We start from the raw sequence: 23,825 nt of genomic DNA on the forward strand, positions 1-23,825 counted from the left end.
ATTCAGGGATCAAGTGTAGCTGGAGCTGGGCCTGGTTTAAGCTGGATGCCACTATAGAGGTGAAAGGAACATCACACACTTTCCCTCTTTTGCTAGCACAATGTCCACAGGCAGAAAGTGTCCACAGGCAGAAAGTGTACAATGTAATAATGTGCAGTGTATGCCAAAGATACTGTTTTGTTGTGTTGAATTTGACAGTAACACGTGTGTGTGTGTGTGTGTGTGTGTGTGAGGGGGGATAATATATATTTTTTTACTTAGCCAACATTCTTTTAGACACATGCAGCCTTGTGCACTTGATCGATGTCTATAGTGGCCACTATAATAGAACAAAAATAGAATGTCTGTTTGTTTCATTCTATTTATACTTTAAGATGTTTTTTCCTCAAGTGCAGTATTTATGTGTGGTCACAAACCTTCTATTGTTAAAGGCTGTCATGGCTAACTGTATTAGTGTATTGTTTTTTTTCTCAAGACTTGAGTGTAATTTACAGTAAAGTCTAGGCAACAAATAACATCAGATTGCATTCTTTACATTTTTTTCAGCTGTGAGTTAGGTTCACATTAACCACTTTTTATTTTACACACAGAGACTGATCATGTAGATCATATTCTTTGTTGTTTAACTAGCAGTTTTTTTTGCATGTTTCAGTGCAAAAAAAACGAAGTGTCACCTTTTTGGGCCCTCACCGGTTTGCATCCCTCTATGGGACTCCCATTCACAGCCAGATGGGATGCAGCCTGGAATTAAATGTTCAAATATGTTGGAATGATGAGTTGCAGGTAGCATGTGTAACAGATGTTAATCGTACTCTCCTTGCGTTGTGTTTTGTCCAAATAAATCACCCCAGACAGTGGTCCCAGTTGAGCATTATTTATTATCTGTTGTTAAATAGGAAACAGCACGTTAGTTTTGCAGGGCTTAATGATGTTAATGGCTGCCGATGGTAAAATCCCTTGCATCGCATTTTCATACTGGGGCATAAACAAAATACAATACAAAATATAACATGTGTAAATACCTGTTGTTAAATAGGAAACAGCACTTTAGTTGTGCAGGGCTTAATGTGTTGATGGCAGTTGCTGGTAAAATCTGTAGGATGAAAACAACTGTGTTAGCAGTGAGCTTATGTGACCATTACATCGGTGCATGCTAGCTAATACACTTATATACAGCAATCATATACCAAAGCACATACCAGAAATCCCCTCAATCCCTAACAGGTACCATATACCCACACATGTATAAATCAGCAATGTACAGAAAAGTTGTACACATTGTAAAATATAAAATGAGAAAATAGTTTTCAGAACGTGACCTAACCCTTGCATCACATTTTCATACTGGGAGACCTGACGTTCGCGATCTCCCCTATCTGCAAGCGGGGCCAATAACAACACGCCTTATTGTCATTGGAATTGAACCAACCAATTAGAATGCTTGAACATTAAATACACCTTTCTTTAGAGGCAAGTGGAAACATAACCAACCCTGTTACACATGCATGCTCTGTATTTTATTTGGCTAGTAGGCAAATAGGCCTCTACATTAGGGTATAATGACCATATGGCTGCATTCCTCCAGAAGGGCTGAGGGGTGCTGCATGGAGATCACAAGCTCTTCAACTGGGGCTCCTGAGTGGCACAGCGGTCTAAGGCACTGCATATCAGGGTAAGAGGTGTCACTGCACTCCCTGGTTCAAATCCAGGCTGCATCATATCTGGCCGTGATTGGGAGTCCCATAGGGCAGTACACAATTGGCCCAGCATTGCTGGGGTAGGCGGTCATTGTAAATAACAATTTGTTCTTAACTGACTTGCCTAGTTAAATAAAGGTCAAATAAAAATGGGCTTATGCCAGACTTAGCCTTTGTTTAACCCCTCCCTTGTTAATTTCAAAGTCCATATGTTCATGAACCGATTTATATAAACTATTTTAAATTCATATTAACCCCTCCTACAGAATATGCTTTGGCAAGATTTTGAGTTATTAAATACATTTAAAAATATTCTATGAAAAAAATGTGAGTGGCAAAGACTGCAGTGGTCATACGTAACTCATAGATTCACCAAACATCTATTTTTATTATTCTGTTTCATTATTACTGGTAGATACTACTGGTTATGACTGCAGACAAATCCTAGAGAATGGTATGGTGCAATATTGATAGTCATGTTTTGATAAGGTGCATGCATGGGGATGTACACGTCACCCAGATATGCCCATGCTATAGTGATACATCTAGAGGACTGAAACTTCACTGTTTTAGGCATAACACAGCCTAATGCTATCTAGACTTAAACTGGCAAACAAATCCATTACATGATCTACCTAAATGTGAAGTAAATTCAGCTGACGAGTAATAGAAAATTGAGACTTTTAACTTGAAAACGTCCAGGATATCTCTTTCCGGTTTCCCTGACTTCCGTTTTTTTATGCTGCGTTATGCTTGTTTGCATAGCACTCCTCACAAGCTGTTTGGTGTACTTTTTTTGTTGTTGGTGAGATGAAACTGCCAAAACTCTGAAAGGTATTTTTGTAGGTCAGAATTGCAAGACAAGATTTGTTCGTCCATAATCGTAACATGGTGTTTGTATGTTCAGATGAAATTTCACGTTTACGTTTCATGCATGGTTTTTCTTACAATCCTAATAATTTACGTATGGATTTTCTTACGATCCTAACGATACGTACGTTATACCTTTTTGCAGCTATCTGGCTCAATGAAAATATCTGGAGAAATTCACAAACGAAGATGGCGGTGCAAGAGACAGCTGCCCAACTCTCCATGTCTCTGAAGGTTCAAGAATATCCCACTTTGAAGGTTTGAAAATGCTTATTTGAACGAATATCGAGACGAATCGATCATGATGCAGGCACGAGCTTCAGATTTGTCAAACTAGGCACTAATTTCGATTATTTGGATGACTAACTAACGTTAACTAGCGACGCCAGGGGGCAAGTTGGTTAATTAAAAAACGGCTGATGTCAGATGGTGAAGGTTAATGCGAACAGATTTGATGGTGTGGTCAGATACACCAATCTGAACCTATTAGTTGATAGTCAATTATAGAGACGATTGGGGGTTATTTACTAACTTTGTTAGTTAAACAGATAATTTCGTAGTCATTAATTTTGCTAGCCAGCCAGTTTAGCCTAGCTAGGTATCAACATAGCTGATTAACTAGCAAACTTTAACTAAGTTAACGTTACCTGGTTCTCCGTCGATATTCTTCTGTGGCGTGGGAAGTCACCTATTCATAGCTAACAATTTGCTGTCTTAAATAAATGTAGCTACGTTAGTTAACTAGCTAATAGAGACATGTAACGTTAGCTATTCACGTTTGTTTCCAAATTCACCATAGCTAGTGAAATCAACATGGCATGAAGGGTCGTCACCAGCTGCGAGGTAGTTAGCTCTCTAGTAAATCCAAAGCAACATGATGCATACTAGTCAGTTGATCGTTTGTAGCTGTATAATTATGTTATGTACGTGACTAGTAGCTATAGCAAGATTGCGCTAGCTAGATTGCTCGATAGGGAAAAAGCGCTATGTCCTCAAGGTACTACCTCAATATGGCTGAGAAGATTCAGTCTGCAGCCATATCACACTGCGACACTATTGGTCTGTGGCTGCTGCCATACTGCTAATATTTGCTTTGTTAGTGGCCATTTTATCAGAATAGTAATTTAATTCATTAAGGGTTGCAAGAGTAGTTGTATGCCATTTGAGTAGATATGTTAGCATAATTAGACGGTTTTGTAAGATTGCAGTTCTGTGATGATGCCTTAGTGATTGGTTGGAAAGTGTCATATTGGAGGATATGTTCTCAAGTTATGGGCCAAATAATTGGAAACTTCAGCCAAAGAATGATTATTAGATGGTCAGAATGTACTACCGAAACCACCTCACTTAGGTTTTGCATTGTTCATTTGTACAGGTACCATATGAAACTCTGAACAAGCGCTTCAGAGCTGCACAGAAGAACATTGACCGGGAGACGAGTCACGTAACCATGGTGGTGGCAGAGCTGGAGAAGACCCTCAGCAGTTTCCCAGTGGTGGATTCTGTGGTGTCCCTTCTGGATGGGGTGGTGGAGAAGCTCAGTGCCCTGAAGAGAAAGGTAGGTTCACCCAGTTGCTCTCAGAACAATTAGAATTGGAATGTTGCTGTGCATTTTTCATTTTGTTTTTATGGTATTCCTCCTCCAACCCCAGATAGCTTAGCTACTGCTATTTCAGGGAGAATTTCTGAAAATAAGCCAACTTTACATGTTTTCAAATCCAAGCACATGTCAAATACTGTATGTTTATTGAGCGATTTCCAAGACAGAATAATGATTCATCATCATGAAAGTTAGTAGAAAAATATAGCAGTAAAATACAATACAAAGAGAGGACCCAGCAAGAGCAGAGATACTGCATGTTGTAAGTATACAAAATCTAAATGGTAGATGTTGTGTAGGCTGCTGAGTCCATCCAGGCTGAGGATGAGAGTGCTAAGCTGTGTAAGCGGAGGATTGAACACCTGAAGGAACATAGCAGCGACCAGCCAGCAGGCGTCAACGTCTGGAAGAAGAAACGAATGGACCGCATGATGGTAGAACACTTGCTGCGGTGTGGCTATTACAACACAGCGGTCAAACTGGCACGGCAAAGTGGCATTGAGGTGCATCCCACTTCTATCTGTCAACATGTCATCTTATACATGGAAGCTACAATCGAGTTCCTTATTCCTTACAGAAAGTGACTTCTGTGGTATCTCAAATTGCTTGTAGAGCTCCTAGTATTTCAATTGCTTAGAGAACTACGTGTGCTGTCTCTATTTGACATAACCCCGCTTTCCAGGACCTGGTCAACATTGAGATGTTCCTCACAGCCAAAGAGGTGGAGGAGTCACTGGAGCGACAGGAAACAGCCACCTGTTTGGCCTGGTGCCATGACAACAAATCACGCCTCCGCAAGATGAAGGTGAGCCAGGGGATTATGCCATGTCTGTTAGTAGATCACAATGGCAGTGTCTCATACATTACGTTGTATATGAACTCATTGATGCTTCTCCTTCCAGAGCTGCTTGGAGTTTAGCCTGCGAATCCAGGAGTTTATCGAGCTCATCCGACAGAACAAGCGCATGGACGCTGTCAGGTAGGAATCTGTTTATACTGCCATAGCACATCCTATATTAAAATATTCAGGTTAATGTTGAAACATGTATTCATAGTTGAAATGAGAACAATCATGTACCATGTTTTTCACAGACATGCGCGGAAGCACTTCAGCCAAGCGGAGGGGGGTCAGCTGGACGAAGTGCGGCAGGTTATGGGCATGCTGGCGTTCCCCTCAGACACCCATATCTCCCCTTATAAGGTAATACCATAGTAGTGATCTCTAGTGTGTATCTCGCATATGCCTCCTTTGTTGGGTTAAATGCGGAAGACACATTTCAGTTGAATACATTCAGTGTTACAACTGACTAGGTATCCCCCTTCCTTACAATCACAATTCGATACGCATCTAGATATATGGACTCCGATACAGGAATTATACTTTTAATTTGAAACTATTTGATGCGGTTCGAAATGATTCAATGCATTAACAATTGTTGCATGAACACATTAATTTTTCACACTAAATTAATATCTTATGCTCATGGAGCTCAGGAGCTGAGCTGGGTCTGTCTTAGCTGACTTCTCTGAGCTGTGTGTGTGTGAGAATGATGTAGTGTGTGAGCTGAGCCATAGGGCAGACTGAGCATCTACCACTATTGAATTGGGGGTGGGCGCAACGAGAGTGCTCGCTTGCTCCCTAAAAAGACGTTCGTATGAAAAGAAAGAGGAGGAAAAGTGGCATTATTACCCCGGTACAGTAGAGGGGGATGAGCTGGTAATAGCCATCTACGGCCAAACAAGGAAGACACGTGCTGGAGAATAAGACTACACAGAGAGACACTTGACTGGCGTTGTGCAAATTCCCGGGATCTAGATATGCTGTACAAAGCAACACATGATAGGCGAGATACGGAGACTGAGAAGATGCTCGCTACATGTTCACAATTGTGGATGTAGGGGTATATGGCCGAGAGAATTATGGTGAGTGTTTCAAGAGTTAATTTGGGTCCAAACTGCTGCAGAAGACCCTCGATTTATCCACCGCAAGCTATCCTGCCAGGTACCACAATGCCAAGTTCTTATGTTTTCCTGGGAGATAGCATCCCCCTACATGAGAACTGCATGCACCCTTATTCAGGTATGTTGATAATAGCATGTTGGAAACAGTTTCACTTTTTCTGTTTCTAATTTCCCTTGTTAATGCATGCTTGTATTCACCTCTATATGAGAACTGCCATTTTATCAAGGCGTTTGGAGTATGGTTTCTGGAAAATGGTATGGTGTTTTTGTTTACAATATGTGTATTATCTTGTTACCTCTCACTCACAGGTGTCCGTCTAAATGAACCTGAGGGTACCTGAAACTACCGCCACTCTTTGTCGGAGAGTCAGATAATGCATTCAGGATCATGGCTGCTAGGATGAGGATTCTTGTTTGCCTAATCGAGTTTACCCCTGAAAAGGCTAAGGGCTTCTGTTGCCCTCCAGAACTACCTGTCCTCCACAGAATAAGCTCATGAGCCAAACGCAAGAATCGTGGCTCCCTCTTTTGTTGACACCCCCTCCCTTCTGGCAACTACCAACCTGGAGAGTGGAAGAGGGTTGTCCCCTGACACAACCATCTTGAAGAGCCAGTGTGACATGGCTTGCAAGTTAAACAAGTGGGAAGCTCTTCCATAGCAGGAAGACATGGTTAGGAGAGGACAACTCAGCCCAAGGCCATCAATGATGCATAATAGATCTTTGTTTGGACTTCTCACATACACGCCCCTTGATGGATGCATAGACTCAGTTATTTGTGTGCACTGTGAACCAAAGTACTTTGTACTACAATGTGGAGTTTTATTCTTGTTAATAAAATGAAGCCTGATGTCTGTGTGGGGTAATTTCGATTATATTGAACTACGCCACAAGTAGAAGGAAGCCTGAAAAGTCTGTGGCACACAGCTCTTCTGTACTTTGTCAGCACTTTATGTTAAAATATAATGCATTGAAGCACCTTGTATTGAGATAAAGAAATGCCAACAGCTTTTTCAGCACACAAAAATAAACCTTTATTTTTGCTTCTGGGCTTTGAAAGTAAACCACAATACAAATATTAATGAGCACTAGAAATATTTTAGGGAAATGAGTAAAACAGTGTCTGCTATGAACAGACATGTAAACGAGTGTCTGGAATAAAATGAAAGTGTCTATTGTCTTGACTCTTGAGATGTCTGAACATCAACAGAACAAGTTGTTCATTTCACTGTGGTCCCGGTTGTTCGGTCCATGTCCTCCTGAGGTCATGCACGAACTCATGCAGCTGGTGATTGAATTCCTGGAGTTTTGGTAGGAATTCATCCATGAAATCAGCTATAGGTACAGGGCCCTGTGGAGAGGATGCGAAGAGGGGGGGTGGGGAATTAGGAGTGTCTGGAGGAGGAAAAAGGATGAGAGGAAAGGTGATCCATAATGGATAGGTTGAAATTATATTATGTATTTACCTCTGGTACAAGCTGGTGGCTCGGTGCATGACGTACTCCACATCTTGACATCTGTCTTCAATGCCTTCGAGTCTGCAGCTCTTTTCTTCCTTCTCACACCCTTGCTGCTGCTCTGGCATTTGGGAGGTGCAAGCCAGTGGAGAAGGTACTGGAGGTGATAGGATAGAGCTTCCCAGGATCTGAATGGAGATTGTTTCAAATTGTGCATGCTAGCTCAGTGTGGGAGATGGGCTAGGGGCCTATAACCAGTCACTACTGGGAGCAGAGGTAGTGCTTGGGGCCGGTGAACAACCAGGTACGGTCCATTCACTGGTGTTTGTTCCTTGAAAAATAAAGTAGATGGCTATTTAGTACACATGATCAATAAACATCAAATATCATGAATCGAGACAATAGACTATATACTGTTGCCAACGTTTGAGCAGAGTTCAGTAGGCCTGGCCTAGCTACTCAACTCTGCTCAAACGTTTGCAACATTTTGACTGGTTGGACCTTGCTACAAAACTTTGACTTCGGTGTTACCAATTTTGAAGCTTATGATTTTCTTTCTCTGATAAAATGATATTTGTTAAAGTCGTAAAGATCTTTAGTTAGATGGCTTGTTTTCTCTGCTGCTAGGCTAGCTAGCCACTAGCCAGCCAAGTAGCTAGCGCTAGCTTTTGTTAGCAAAACATGGCTACTCTTCTTGTCGACTACAATAGAAAATACAACAACATAGCTCATTCTTTTGTGAAGACCGCATTTTGCTTTCAGTCTTCCCATGCTTCACGTGCCAAACAAGCAGGCAGCATCTCCACGGCCAGCATCTCCACTGCGATCCTTGTTTCTTTGCCTTGAACTTGTCGCTAACCCTACTCCACTTTTTCGAATAAGTGGTTGGGTCGGACCCGAGCATGCTCCGAAATCTCTAAATGAATTGGCGTTTACATGCTGGTCTTTATATAATGCATGTATGGCTAGAATCGTATTGGTGAAGGTACTTCTCTACCTCCTGTCAATCGATGCTTGAAGTTGTCGTTCGCCATGTTAATCGTCAAGAAGAATAAATTCGCATCACCCCTACAGTTGACCAATCACGGACGAAGAGGCGTAGACTTCGGCTCTCAAAGTTAGGTTGGCCTTGAGAAAGGAAAGTGTGCCTGAACAGTCGACAAAACCCTAGCCAAAAAACAAAATGAAGGAAAAGGTCCCAAAATACATAAACTGTTTCGGTTGGGAAGCATGCAGCGGTCTTAACATTCTTCATATTTTCAAGCATGGTGGTGGCTGCATCATGTTATGGGTATGCTTGTCATCGGCAAGAACTAGGTAGTTTTTTAGGATAAAAAAACAACAGAGTAGAGCTAAGCAAAGGCAAAACGCTAGAGGAAAACCTGGTTGCCTGCTTTCCAATAGGCACCAGTAGGGAAATCCACCTTTTTGGCAGGACAATAACCCCCCCCCCCCCCCCAAAAAAAAATAAAATAAAGATATGCCAAATATACACTGGAGTTTCTTAGCAAGATGACAAGGAATGTTCCTGAGTGGCCTAGTTACAGTTTTGACTTAAAGTAACAGTCAAAAGTTTAGACACACCTACTCGTTAAAGGGTTTCTTTATTTTTACTATTTTCTACATTGTAGAATAGTGAAAACATCAAAACTATGAAGTAACACATATAGAATCATGTAGCAACCTAAAAAGTGTTAAACAAATACATATATTTTAGATTATTCAAAGTAGCCACCCTTTGCCTTGATGACAGCTTTGCACATTCTTGGCATTCTCTCAACCAGCTTCACCTAGAATGCTTTTCCAACAGTCTTGAAGGAGTTTCCACATATGCTGAGCACTTGTTGGCTGCTTTTCCTTCACTCTGCAGTCCAACTCATCCCAAACCATCTCAATTGGGTTGAGGTTGGTTGATTGTGGAGGCCAGGTCATCTGATGCAGCACTCCATCATGTGCCTTCTTGGTAAAATAGCTCTTACACAGCCAGGAGGTGTGTTGGGTCATTGTCCTGTTGAAAAACAAATGATAGTCCCACTAAGCGCAAATCAGATGGGATGCCGTATCGCTGCAGAATGCTGTGGTAGCCATGCTGGTTAAGTGTGCCTTAATCACTGACAGTGTCACCAGCAGAGCATCCCCACACCATCACACCACCAGTAGGATTTCATCAAGGATCTCTCTGTACTTTGCTCCGTTCATCGTTCCCTCGATCCTGACTAGTCTCCCAGTCCCTGCCGCTGAAAAACATCCCCACAGGATGATGATGCTGCCACCACCATGCTTCACCAAGGATCTCTCTGTACTTTGGGATGCTGCCAGGTTTCCTCCAAACGTGGCGCTTGGCATTCAGGCCAAAGAGTTCAATCTTGGTTTCATCAGAGCAGAGAATCTTGTTTCCCCATGTTCTGAGTCCTTTAGGTGCCTTTTGGCAAACTGTAAGATGGCTGTCATGTGCCTTTTACTGAGGAGTGGCTTCTGTTTGTCCACTCTACCATAAAGGCTGGTTGGAGGAGTGCTGCAGAGATGGTTGTCCTCCCGGAAGGTTCTCCCATCTCCACAGAGGAACTCTGGAGCTCTGTCAGTGACCATTGGGTTCTTGGTCACCTCTCTGACCAAGGCCCTTCTCCCCCGTTTACTCAGTTTGGCTGGGCGGCCAGCTCTAGGAAGAGTCTTGGTGGTTCTAAACTTCTTCTATTTAAGAATGATGGAGGCCACTGTGTTCTTGGGGACCATCAATGCTGCAGACATTTTTTGGTACACTTCCCCAGATCTGTGCCTCGACACCATCCTGTCTCAGAGCTCTATATGGACAATTCCTTCGACCTCGTGGCTTGGTTTTTGCTCTGACATGCGCTGTTAACCTTGGGACCTTATATAGACAGGCCTCTCCAAATCATGTCCAATCAGTTGAATTACTCACAGGTGGACTCCAAGTTGTAGAATCATCTCAAGGATGATCAATGGAAACAGGATGCACCTGAGCTCAATTTCGAGTCTCATAGCAAAGAGTCTGAATGCTTATGTAAATAAGGTATTTCTGTTTTAAATGCTTTATACATTTGCAAAAATGTAAAAAATATTTTATATTGGGAACCTGGCAGTAGAAAAGTCCCAATCAGCAGTTAAGATGTACAATCAGCAGGATGTGAGTTGTGGCTACTCCGGTAGCCTACCACAGCTCTGCCGGTAAAACACAATTTTCTACAGGGCATTTGGTAACAATGACCCAGGAAATTACATTAGTTGTCCCTCAATTAATAAAGCCTATGACTTAATATTGCGAAAACCAATTTACAAACATCTGAAGGTGCCGCGCAGCTGCGTCTCCCGCACTGTGAGCACAGTTATCTGAGTTGTAGGTCAATGTCATACGCAGTTACATGCATAAAAGTGTGTTCGGCTGAAGGAGAGAATGCATCAATTCAGTCAGAAAAGATTAGAGTTATTTTCGGAATAAGACAGAAAAAAGAGTCGGTTTTCTTACTGATGCATGCTTAATTTGGATCGGGACCGATGCGTATCTGTGAATCGTTAAATCCCTACTTTGTGTATGTCAAAATACTGTAGACCCATGATCTGTATACATCTGGCCCTTCTTTGGACACTGTTAACCTCCAAACTAGCTTCAATGCCATACAACATTCCTTCCGTGGCCTCCAACTGCTTTTAAACGCTAGTAAAACTAAATGCATGCTCTTCAACCGAATGCTGCCCGCACCCGCCCGCCCGACTAGCATCACTACTCTGGAAGGTTCTGACTTAGAATATGTGGACAACTACAAATACCTAGGTGTCTGGTTAGACTGTAAACTCTCCTTCCAGACTCACATTAAGCATCTCCAATCCAAAATTAAATCTAGAATCGGCATCCTATTTCGCAACAAAGCCTCCTTCACTCATGCTGCCAAACATACCCTCGTAAATCTGACTATCCTACCGATCCTTGACTTTGGCGATGTCATTTACAAAATAGCCTCCAACACTCTACTCAGCAAACAGGATGTAGTCTATCACAGTGCCATCCGTTTTGTCACCAAAGCCCCATATACTAACTTTAAGCATCAGCTGTTAGAGCAGTTTACTGATCACTGTACCTGTACACAGCCCATCTGTAAATAGCACACCCAACTACCTCATCCCCACATTGTTAGTTATCGTTTTGCTCTTTTGCACCCCAGTATCTCTACTTGCACATTATCATCTGCACATCTATCACTCCAGTGTTAATGCTAAATTGTAATTATTACAATTACATTACATTATTATTATTTATTGCCTTACCTCCCTAATCTTCTACATTTGCACACACTGTACATAGATTTTTCTATTGTGTTATTGACTGTACGTTTGTTCATGTGTAACTCTTGTGTTGTTGTTTTTGTCGCACTGTTCTGCTTTAGCTTGGCCAGGTCGCAGTTGTGAATGAGAACTTGTTCTCAACTAGCCTACCTGGTTAAATAAAGGTTAAATTAAAAAAATATGGTCTGATTATCTCTTTGTCAATCAACCCTCACAGGATCTCCTGGATCCAGCCCGCTGGAAAATGCTGATCCAACAGTTCAGATACGACAACTACAGATTACATCAGCTGGGCAACAACTCTGTGTTTACCATCACACTCCAGGCCGGCTTGTCTGCTATCAAAACTCCGTATCCTTTCTGGTCACCGCTCTGTGCTCCTTAGTTTTGCTATTTCGGGCTGGAACATAATTTTTTATTTAATCAATCAATCAAATGTATTTATGGAGCTCTTTTTACAGTGGGGGAAAAAAGTATTTGATCCCCTGCTGATTTTGTACGTTTGCCCACTTACAAAGAAATGATCAGTCTATAATTTTAATGGTAGGTTTATTTGAACAGTGAGAGACAGAATAAGAACAAAAAAATCCAGAAAAACACATGTCAAAAATGTTATAAAATGATTTGCATTTTAATGAGGGAAATAAGTATTTGACCCCTCTGCAAAACATGACTTAGTACTTGGTGGCAAAACCCTTGTTGGCAATCACAGAGGTCAGACGTTTCTTGTAGTTGGCCACCAGGTTTGCACACATCTCAGGAGGGATTTTGTCCCACTCCTCTTTGCAGATCTTCTCCAAGTCATTAAGGTTTCGAGGCTGATGTTTAGCAACTCGGACCTTCAGCTCCCTCCACAGATTTTCTATGGGATTAAGGTCTGGAGACTGGCTAGGCCACTCCAGGACCTTAATGTGCTTCTTCTTGAGCCACTCCTTTGTTGCCTTGGCCGTGTGTTTTGGGTCATTGTCATGCTGGAATACCGATCCACGACCCATTTTCAATGCCCTGGCTGAGGGAAGGAGGTTCACACCCAAGATTTGACGGTACATGGCCCCATCCATCGTCCCTTTGATGCGGTGAAGTTGCCTGTTCCCTTAGCAGAAAAACACCCCCAAAGCATAATGTTTCCACCTCCATGTTTGACGGTGGAGATGGTGTTCTTGGGGTCATAGGCAGCATTCCTCCTCCTCCAAACACGGCGAGTTGAGTTGATGGGAAAGAGCTCCATTTTGGTCTCATCTGACCACAACACTTTCGCCAGTTGTCCTCTGAATCATTCAGATGTTCATTGGCAAACTTCAGATGGGCATGTACATGTATTCTTGAGCAGGGGGACCTTGCGGGCGCTGCAGGATTTCAGTCCTTCACGGCGTAGTGTGTTACCAATTGTTTTCTTGGTGACTATGGTCCCAGCTGCCTTGAGATCATTGACAAGATCCTCCCGTGTAGTTCTTGGCTGATTCTTCACCGTTCTCATGATCATTGCAACCCCACGAGGTGAGATCTTGCATGGAGCCCCAGGCCGAGGGATATTGACAGTTCTTTTGTGTTTCTTCCATTTGCGAATAATTGCACCAAATGTTGTCACATTCTCACCAAGCGTCTTGGCGATGGTCTTGTAGCCCAATACAGCCTTGTGTAGGTCTACAATCTTGTCCCTGACATCCTTGGAGAGCTCTTTGGTCTTGGCCATGGTGGAGAGTTTGAAATCTGATTGATTGATTGCTTCTGTGGACAGGTGTCTTTTTTACAGGTAACAAGCTGCGGTTAGGAGCACTCCTTTAAGAGTGTGCTCCTAATGTCAGCTCGTTACCTGTATAAAAGACACCTGGGAGCCAGAAATCTTTCTGATTGAGAGGGAGTCAAATACTTATTTCCCTCATTAACCTCTATGGGCTAGGTGGGACGCTAGCGTGCCACCCGTGGTGCACTCCATCAACAGCAGGTGCATTTCAAGAGCGGCAAATTTGAATCCAAATAAATGTCAAAATTCAAATTTTTCAAAAATACAACTATTTTACACCATTTGAAAGATAAACATCTCCTTAATCTAACCACGTTTTACGATTTCAAAAAGGTTTTACGGCGAAAGCATACATTTAGAGTATGTTAGGACAGTACATTTACAAGAGTTGTGTGTAATGTTTTGTCAAGTCAAAGACAGGGTTACCAAAACCATAAAACCAGCTAAAATGATGCACTAACCTTTTACAATCTCCATCAGATGACACTCCTAGGACATTATGTTAGACAATGCATGCATTTTTAGTTCTATCAAGTTCATATTTATATCCAAAAACAGCGTTTTACTATGGCATTGATGTTGAGGAAATCGTTTCCCTCCAATAACCGGCAGTCAAGTCAGCGTCACAAATTAAATAATTAAAATTAGAAAACATTGGTAAAATATTATATTGTCATTTAAAGAATTATAGATTTACATCTCTTGAACGCAATCAACTTGCCAGATTTAAAAATAACCTTACTGGGAAATCACACTTTGCAATAATCTGAGCACTGCGCCCAGAAAAATACGCGTTGCGATACAGACTAGACGTCATGTTGGGGAGATCTAAAATCGAAAATACTATGTAAATAATCCATTACCTTTGATTCTCTTCATCAGATGTCACTTCCAGGTATCACAGGTCCATAACGAATGTAGTTTTGTTCAAAAAAGCTCATCATTTATGTCCAAAAATCTCCGTCTTGTTAGCACATGATCTAAGCCAGCCGGACTTCTCGTCATGAACGAGGGGAAAACATATATTTACGTTCGTTCAAACATGTCAAACGTTGTATAGCATAAATCATTAGGGCCTTTTTTAACCAGAACATGAATAATATTCAAGGTGGACGAATGCATACTCTTTTATAACGTATTGGAACGAGGGTACCCAACATGAACTCGCGCGCCAGGTGTCTAATGGGAGGGACATCATCGTTCCATGGCTCTTGTTCGGTCAGATCTCCCTCCAGAAGACTCAAAACACTTTGTAAAGGCTGGTGACATCTAGTGGAAGCAATAGGAAGTGCCAAAATATTCCTCAGCCCCTGTGTTTTTCAATGGGATAGGTTTAAAGTCAATACAACACATCAGGTATCCACGTCCTGTCAGAAAATGTCTCAGGGTTTTGCCTGCCAAATGAGTTCTGTTATACTCACAGACACCATTCAAACAGTTTTAGAAACTTTAGAGTGTTTTCTATCCATATATAATAAGTATATGCATATTCTAGTTACTGGGTAGGATTAGTAACCAGATTAAATCGGGTACATTTTTTTTATCCAGACGTGCAAATGCTGCCCCCTAGCCCTAACAGGTTAAAATGCAAATCAATTTATAACATTTTTGACATGCATTTTTCTGGATATTTTTGTTGTTATTCTGTCTCTTACTGTTCAAATAAACCTACCATTAAAATTATAGACTGATCCTTTCTTTATCAGTGGGCAAACGTACAAAATCAGCAGGGGATCAAATACTTTTTTCCCCCACTGTACATCAGCCGATGTTACAAAGTGCTATACAGAAACCCAGCCTAAAACCCCAAACAGCAACGATGCAGATGTAGAAGCACGGTGGCTAGGAAAATCTCCCTAGAAAGGCAGGAACCTAGGAAGAAACCTAGAGAGGAACCAGGCTATGAGGGGTGGCCAGTCCTCTTCTGGCTGTGCCGGGTGGAGATTATAACAGTACATGGCCAAGATGTTGAAACGTTCATAGATGGCCAGCAGGGTAAAATAATAATAATCACAGTGGTTGTAGAGGGTGCAACATGTCAGCACCTCAGGAGTAAATGTCAGTTGGCTTTTCATAGCCAATCATTCAGAGTTAGAGACAGCAGGTGCGGTAGAGAGAGAGTTGAAAACAGCAGGTCCGGGACAAGGTAGCACGTCCGGTGAACCGGTCAGGGTTCCATAGCCGCAGGCAGAACAGTTGAAACTGGAGCAGCAGCATGACCAGGTAGACTGGGGACAGCAAGGAGTCATCAGGCCAGGTAGTCCTGAGGCATGGTCCTAGGGCTCATGGCCTCTGAGAGAGAGAGAGAGCGAGAGAATTAGAGGGAGCTTACTTAAATTCACACAGGACACCGGATAAGACAGGAGAAATACTCCAGATATAACAGACTGACCCTAGCCCCCCGACACAAACTATTGCAGCATAATTACTGGAGGCTGAGACAGTAGGGGTTGGGAGACACTATGGCCCCGTCCGACTATACCCCCGGACATGGCCAACCAGGCAGGATATAACCCCACCCACTTTGCCAAAGCACAGCCCCCACACCACTAGAGGGATATCTTCAACCACCAACTTACTACCCTGAGACAAGGCAGAGTATAGCCCACGAAGATCTTCCCCACGGCACGAACTCAAGGGGGGGCGCCAACCCGAAAAGGAAGATCACGTCAGAGACTCAACCCACTCAAGTGACGCACCGCTCCTAGGGATGGCATGGAAGAGTGCCAGTGACTCAGCCCCGTAATAGGGTTAGAGGCAGAGAATCCCAGTGGCGAGAGGGAAACCGGCCAGGCGGAGACAGCAAGGGTGGTTCGTCGCTCCAGTGCCTTTCCGTTCACCTTCACACCCCTGGGCCAGACTACACTCAATCATATGACCAACTGAAGAGATGAGTCTTCAATAAAGACTTAAAGGTCGAGACCGAGTCTGCGTCTCTCACATGAATAGGCAGACCATTCCATAAAAATGGAGCTCTATAGGAGAAAGACCTGCCTCCAGCTGTTTGCTTAGAAATTCTAGGGACAATTGGGGGGCCTGCATCTTGTGACTGTAGCGTACGTGTAGGTATGTACGGCAGGACCAAATCGGAAACATAGATAGGAGCAATTCCATGTAGTGCTTTGTAGGTTAGCAGTTAAACCTTGAAATCAGCCCTTGCCTTAACAGGAAGCCAGTGAAGAGAGGCTAGCATGGGAGTAATATGATACATTATTTTTGGTTCTAGTCAAGATTCTTGCTTCCGTGTTTAGAACTAAATTAAGTTGATTTAGTGCTTTATCCGGGTAGCTGGAAAGTAGATCATTGCAGTAGTCTAATCTAGAAGTCACAAAAGCATGGATACATTTTTGGACAGAAAGTTTCAGATTTTTGCAATGTTACGTAGATGGAAAAAAGCTGTCCTTGAAACAGTCTTGATATGTTCGTCAAAAGAGAGATCTGGGTCCAGAGTAATGCCGAGGTCCTTTACAGTTTTTTTTAGACTACTGTACAGCCATCAAGATTAATTGTCAGATCCAACAAAAGATCTCTTTGTTTCTTGGGACCTAGAACTACCATCTCTGTTTTGTCCGAGTTTAAAGTAAAACATTTGCCGCCATCCACTACCTTCTGTCCGAAACACTGGCTTCCACGGAGGGCTATTTTGGGGCTTCACCATGTTTTATCGAAATGTACAGCTGTGTATTGTCCACATAGCAGTGAAAGTTAACATTATGTTTCCGAATGACATCACCAAGAGATAAACTATATAGTGAAAACAATAGGTCCTAAAACGGAACCTTGAGGAACACCGAAATTTACAAATTTGGGTTTCCAATCTCTTCAAAAGAATGTGGTGATTGATGGTATCAAAAGCAGCACTAAGGTCTAGGACCATGGGGACAGATGCAGAGCCTTGGTCTGACGCCATTAAAAGTTAATTTACCACCTTCACGAGTGCAGTCTCAGTGCTATGATGGGGTCTAAAACAAGACCGAAGCATTTCGTATACATTGTTAGTCTTCAGGAAGGCAGTGAGTTGCTGCGCAACAGCTTCTTCAAAATGTTTTGAGAGGAATGGCAGATGTGATATAGGCTGATAGTTTTTTATATTTTCTGGGTCAAGGTTTGGCTTTTTCAAGAGAGGCTTTATTACTGCCACTTTTAGTGAGTTTGGTTCACATCTGGTGGATAGGGAGGCGTTTATTATGTTCAACATAGGAGGGCCAAGCACAGGAAGCAGCTCTTTCATTGGTTTAGTTGGAATAGGTTCCAGTATGCAACTTGAAGGTTTAGAGGCCATGACTATTTTCATCAATGTGTCAAGAGATATAGTAATAAAAAACTTGAGTGTCTCCCTTGATCCTAGGTTCTGGCAGAGTTGTGCAGACTCAGGACAACTGATCTTTGGCGAAATACCTAACCCTAACCCAATCACATCAAGATTATGATCTGTGATTAGTTCATTGACTATAACTGCCTTGGAAGTGAGGGATCTAACATTAGGTAGCCCTATTTTGAGACGTGAGATATCACAATCTCTTTCAATAATGACAGGAATGGAGGAGGTCTTTATTCCAGTGAGATTGCTAAAGCGATCACTGCCATGTTTAGTTTTGCCCAACCTAGATCGAGGCACAGACACGGTCTCAATGGGGATAGCTGAGCAGACTACACTGACTGCTAGTGGCAGAATCCACTAAGCTGGCAGGTTGGCTGACATCCTGCTGCCTGGCCTGCACGTGGAGCTAGAGGAGTTAGAGCCCTGTCTATTTTCATAGATAAGATGAGAGCACCCCTCCAGCTAGGATGGAGCCCATCACTCCTCAGCAGGCCAGGCTTGGTCCTGTTTGTGGGTGAGTCCCAGAAAGAGGGCCATTTATCTACAAATTCTATCTTTTAGGTGGGGCAGAAAACAGTTTTCAACCAGCGATTGAGTTGTGAGACTCTGCTGTAGAGCTCATCACTCCCCCTAACTGGGAGGGGGCCAGAGACAATTACTCGATGCCGACACATCTTTCTAGTTGATTTACGTGCTGAGGCTATGTTGTGCTTGGTGACCTCTGACTGTTTCATCCTAACATCGTTGGTTCCGACGTGGATAACAATATCCCTATACTCTCTACTAGAGGTCGACCGATTATGATTTTTCAACGCCGATACCGATTATTGGCGGGCCCCAAAAAAATCCGATGCCGATTAATCAGCCGATTTTTTCCCCCTAAATGTATTTGTAATAATGACAATTACAACAATACTGATGAACACTTATTTTAACTTAATATAATACATCAATAAAATCAATTTAGCCTTAAATAAATAATGAAACATGTTCGATTTGGTTTAAATAATGCAAAAACAAAGTGTTGGAGAAGAAAGTAAAAGTGCAATATATACCATGTTAGAAAGCTAACATTTAAATTCCTTGCTCAGAACATGAGAACATATGAAAGCTGGTGGTTCCTTTTAACATGAGTCTTCAATATTCCCAGGTAAGAGGTTTTAGGTTGTAGTTATTATAGGAATTATAGGACTATTTCTCTCTATACGATTTGTATTTCATATACCTTTGACTATTGGATGTTCTTATAGGCACTTTAGTATTGCCAGTGTAACAGTATAGCTTCCGTCCCTCTCCTCGCTCCTACCTGGGCTCGAACCAGGAACACATCGACAACAGCCACCCTCGAAGCAGCGTTACCCATGCAGAGCAAGGGACGTTTGAAACGCGATTAGCTAGCCATTTCACATGGGTTACACCAGCCTAATCTCAGGAGTTGATAGGCTGGAAGTCATAAACAGCGCAATGCTTGAAGCATTGCGAAGAGCTGCTGGCAAAACGAAAGTGCTGTTTGGATGTATGCTTACGAGCCTGCTGGTGCCTACCATCGCTCAGTCAGACTGCTTTATCAAATCATAGACTTAATTATAACATAATAACACACAGAAATACGAGCCTTAGGTCATTAATATGCTAGAATCCGGAAACTATCACGTTTATTCTTTCTGTGAAATACGGAACCGTTCCGTATTTTATCTAACGGGTGGCATCCCTAAGTCTAAATATTCCTGTTACATTGCACAACCTTCAATGTTATGTCATAATTACATAAAATTCTGGCAAATGAGTTCGCAACGAGCCAGGCGGCCCAAACTGTTGCATATACCCTGACTCTGCGTGCAATGAACGCAAGAGAAGTGACACAATTTCACCTGGTTAATATTGCCTGCTAACCTGGATTTCTTTTAGGTAAATATGCAGGTTTAAAAATATGTACTTCTGTGTATTGATTTTAAGAAAGGCATTGATGTTTATGGTTAGGTACATTCGTGCAACGATTGTGCTTTTTTCGTAAATGCGCTTTTGTTAAATCATCCCCCGTTTGGCGAAGTCGGCTGTCTTTGTTAGGAAGAAATAGTCTTCACAGTTCACAACGAGCCAGGCGGCCCAAACTGCTGCATATACCCTGACTCTGTTGCAAGAGAAGTGACACATTTTCCCTAGTTAAAATAAATTAATGTTAGCAGGCAATATTAACTAAATATGCATGGTTAACCTGTTAGGGCTAGGGGGCAGTATTGACACGGCTGGATAAAAAACATACCCGATTTAATCTGGTTACCACTCCTACCCAGTAACTAGAATATGCATATACTTATTACATATGGATAGAAAACACCCTAAATTTTCTAAAACTGTTTAAAAGGTGAATGTGAGTATAACAGAACTCAAATGGCAGGTTAAAACCTGAGAGATTCCTTTACAGGAAGTGGCCTGTCTGACCATTTCTTGAACTTCTTTTCCATCTCTATCATTTACTAAGGATCTCTGCTCTAACGTGACACTTCCCACGTCGTCCATAGGCGCTCAGAGCCCGGGAAAAAACAGAATGTCGTCATCCCAGCCCCAGGCTGAAACACATTATCGCCTTTCTCAAGTGGCCGATCAAGGGACACTGGGCTTATGCGCGTGACCCCGACCGCCCCCGCCTTTGGGATTTTTTCCTCTGTTTGCCGAAAAGGAGATTCCCTGTCGGAATATTATCGCTTTTCTACGAGAAAAATGTCGTAAAAATTGATTTTAAACAGCGGTTGACATGCTTCGAAGTACGGTAATGGAATATTTAGAATTTTATTGTCACGAATTGCGCCATGCGCGCGACACTTCTTTACTATTTCGGATAGTGTCTGGAACGCACGAACAAAACGCCGCTATTCGGATATAACGATGGATTATTTTGGACCAAACCAACATTTGTTATTAAAGTAGCAGTCCTGGGTGTGCATTCTGACGAAGACAACAAAAGGTAATCAAACTTTTATAATAGTAAATATGATTATGGTGAGTGCTAAACTTGCCGGGTGTCTAAATAGCGAGCCCGTGATGCCTGGGCTATGTACTTAGAATATTGCAAAATGTGCTTTCACCAAAAAGCTATTTTAAAATCGGACATATCGAGTGCATAGAGGAGGTCTGTATCTATAATTCTTAAAATAATTGAGAGGTTAAAATATATATTATTGTGTATTGATTTTAAGAAAGGCATTGATGTTTATGGTTAGGTACAAGTTGGAGCAACGTGTACCTAAGCGATTTTATGCAACGCAGGACTGGCTAGATAAACTAGTAATATCATCAACCATGTGTAGTTAACTAGTGATTATGATTGACTGATTGTTTTTTATAAGATACGTTTAATGCTAGCTAGCAACTTACCTTGGCTTCTTACTGCATTCGCGTAACAGGCAGGCTCCTCGTGGAGTGCAATGTAAAGCAGGTGGTTAGAGCGTTGGACTAGTTAACCGTGAGGTTGCAAGATTGAATCCCCGAGCTAACAAGGTAAAAATCTGTCGTTCTGCCCCTGAACAAGGCAGTTAAACCACCATTCCTAGGCCGTCATTGAAAATAAGAATGTGTTCTTAACTGACTTGCCTAGTTAAATAAAGGTGTAAAGAAAGAAAAAAAGAAAAAATCAGCCAAATCGGCGTCCAAAAATACCAATTTCCGATTGTTATGAAAACTTGAAATCGGCCCTAATTAATCGTCCATTCCGATTAATCGGTCGACCTCTACTCACAGTTTTAGCTTTAGCCAGCACCATCTTCAGATTAGCCTTAACATCAGTTGCCCTGCTCCCTGGTAAGCAGTGTATGACCGCTGGATGATTCTTTTTAAGTCTAATACTGCGTGTAATGGAGTCGCCAATGACTAGGGTTTTCAATTTGTCAGAGCTAATTTTGGGAGGCTTCAGCGTCTCAGACCCCATAACGGGTGGAAGAGAGACCAGAGAAGGCTTAGCCTCTGACTCCGACTCGTTGCTTAATGGGGAGAACCGGTTGAAAGTTTCTGTCGGCTGAATGAGCGACACCAGTTGAGCATTCCTACAGCATTTCCTTCCAGAAGCCATGAGAAAATTGTCCGGTTGCGGGGACTGTGCGAGGGGATTTATACTATTTTCTGTACTTATTTGTGGCACAGACGCTATTTCATCGTTTCCTACACTTAAATTACCCTTGCCTAGCGATTGCGTCTGAAGCTGGGCTTGCAGCACGGCTATCCTCACCATAAGGCGATTGTTCCTGTATATTATGAGTACAGCAACTGCAATTAGAAGGCATAATGTTAATGTTACTACTTAGCTTCGGCTGGTGGAGGTCCTGTAGAACCACGTCCAGATAAAGCGTCCGGAGTGAAAAAGTTGAATGAAACAAGTCGAGCGAGGGGAAAAATTCAAATATAAAACGGTAATTAAAATGTAAAAACTAAAGTTGGCAGGTAGCAAAGTAATGCTAGCAACAAAAACGCACACCAGCACTTAAACAAGTCCACAAGTTATTTATTTGACTAGGCAAATCAGTTAAGAACAAATTCTTATTTAGAATGACGGCCTACACCAGCCAAACCTGGACGACGCTGGGCCAATTGTGCGCCACCCTATGGGACTCCCAATCACGGCCGGTTGTGATAGAGCCTGGATTTGAATCAGGGTGTCTGTAGTGACGCCTCAAGCACTGAGATGCAGTGCCTTACACCGCTGCGCCACTTGGGAGCAGTGGTCTGTCGTCTGCTTTTTTTGCTGATGCGCTTTCTGTCTCCTTTTGGTTGTGATGGCAGACCTTATCCAAAACCGCACATCAGGGTACATAAGTCTTAAAAATGTGGCTCAATGTGTTCTGCCACAGACCTCCAGCTGTGAAGTAATGGAATGTAAAGCAAAATTATCAAATTTCAACCCTTAACCTTTCTGCTCCCAGTCAGTGCTATAAGGAAGATAGCACCTCTATAAACCCTGACTGCCCCGTGTGCAGCAAGTCCCTGAACAAACTGGCCCAGCCCCTGCCCATGGCACACTGTGCCAACTCCCGTCTGGTGTGCAAAATCTCTGGGGAGGTGATGAACGAGAACAACCCACCCATGATGCTGCCCAACGGCTATGTGTATGGATACAATGTGAGTCTCTACATCCCACACATTTTTTATTTACAATGGCAATGGAATAATATTAATTGTTTTCATTTATTATTGATGTTAATAATTTGTCCTTCCTTTTCTAGTCTCTTCTATCCATTCGCCAAGATGACAAGGTGATCTGCCCCAGAACCAAAGAAGTCTTCAACTTCTCTCAGGCTGAGAAGGTGTACATCATGTGATGGGGTGGATACTGGATCTCATGTGATGCATACACCTCTGCAGTGGATCCCCCAGCAGAGCCTCCAGCCCCCATGTGACTCAGCCAAACGCATCCCACAGCCCCCCCCCCCAACTTGCCAAACCTACCTCCCACTATGGAGAACAGGGCCAAAATCACCTTGGGCAGATTTGTGAAACTGGACTAATTAACAGACTTTTATATTTAAAGTGTTGATGTTCTGACTTTTATTTAACTTGTAGTCCAACCAGCAGTGTGGCGCATTATAACTCGGTGTTGCTACAATATGATAATAGGAGCTTATCTTTTGCCTTTTTACCTTAGATAAATCAGACTTACTTAAAATCAGAATAACAGGCTGATCACCTTGGTGTTTGCTACATGATGGCACTCATTTCATGATGCGCACAATTGACAATTTCTGTGTAGCCGTGTGTGTGTGGGGGGGGATAAATAGAAATACCTTGAAATTGGTAATATTGTGTTTGTCCCCCCCGTGAAATCTGATTGCAGATCTGGGACGATACACTTGAGAATGTAAATACTAGCGTGTTGATCATTTGTGTGC

At 42.5% G+C, this 23,825-nt stretch overlaps 1 protein-coding gene across 2 annotated transcripts; it reads left to right on the forward strand.

Annotated features, from left to right (window-relative positions):
- The first annotated feature begins 2,242 nt into the window (after positions 1-2,242).
- Positions 2,243-23,550, forward strand: LOC106604973 (E3 ubiquitin-protein transferase MAEA). Of its 2 annotated transcripts, none has more exons than XM_014200144.3 (10): positions 2,243-2,531; positions 2,713-2,825; positions 3,943-4,125; positions 4,467-4,670; positions 4,850-4,972; positions 5,070-5,146; positions 5,260-5,368; positions 12,102-12,235; positions 22,863-23,058; positions 23,163-23,550. In XM_014200144.3, exons 2-10 carry the CDS (start codon positions 2,757-2,759, stop codon positions 23,256-23,258), a joined length of 1,191 nt encoding a protein of 396 aa, XP_014055619.1. In that variant the 5' UTR covers positions 2,243-2,531; positions 2,713-2,756; the 3' UTR covers positions 23,259-23,550. The 2 variants fall into 2 exon arrangements, with proteins under 2 accessions (XP_014055619.1, XP_014055620.1); XM_014200145.3 differs by having other exon boundaries at positions 2,493-2,594.
- The last annotated feature ends 275 nt before the right edge of the window (positions 23,551-23,825 follow it).

Source organism: Salmo salar, chromosome 05, assembly GCF_965601325.2.
Source record: "Salmo salar chromosome 05, fSalSal1, whole genome shotgun sequence".
NCBI lineage: Eukaryota > Metazoa > Chordata > Actinopteri > Salmoniformes > Salmonidae > Salmo > Salmo salar.

What these genes read in the sequence shown, in the direction of transcription:
- LOC106604973 (XM_014200144.3), top strand. Translation starts at nt 2,757, where the DNA reads ATGGCGGTGCAAGAGACAGCTGCCCAACTCTCCATGTCTCTGAAGGTT. An exon ending in AAGCGCATGGACGCTGTCAG is followed by an intron (nt 5,147 to 5,259) that starts GTAGGAATCTGT and finishes TGTTTTTCACAG; the next exon opens with ACATGCGCGGAAGCACTTCA. An exon ending in GCTATGTGTATGGATACAAT is followed by an intron (nt 23,059 to 23,162) that starts GTGAGTCTCTAC and finishes TTCCTTTTCTAG; the next exon opens with TCTCTTCTATCCATTCGCCA.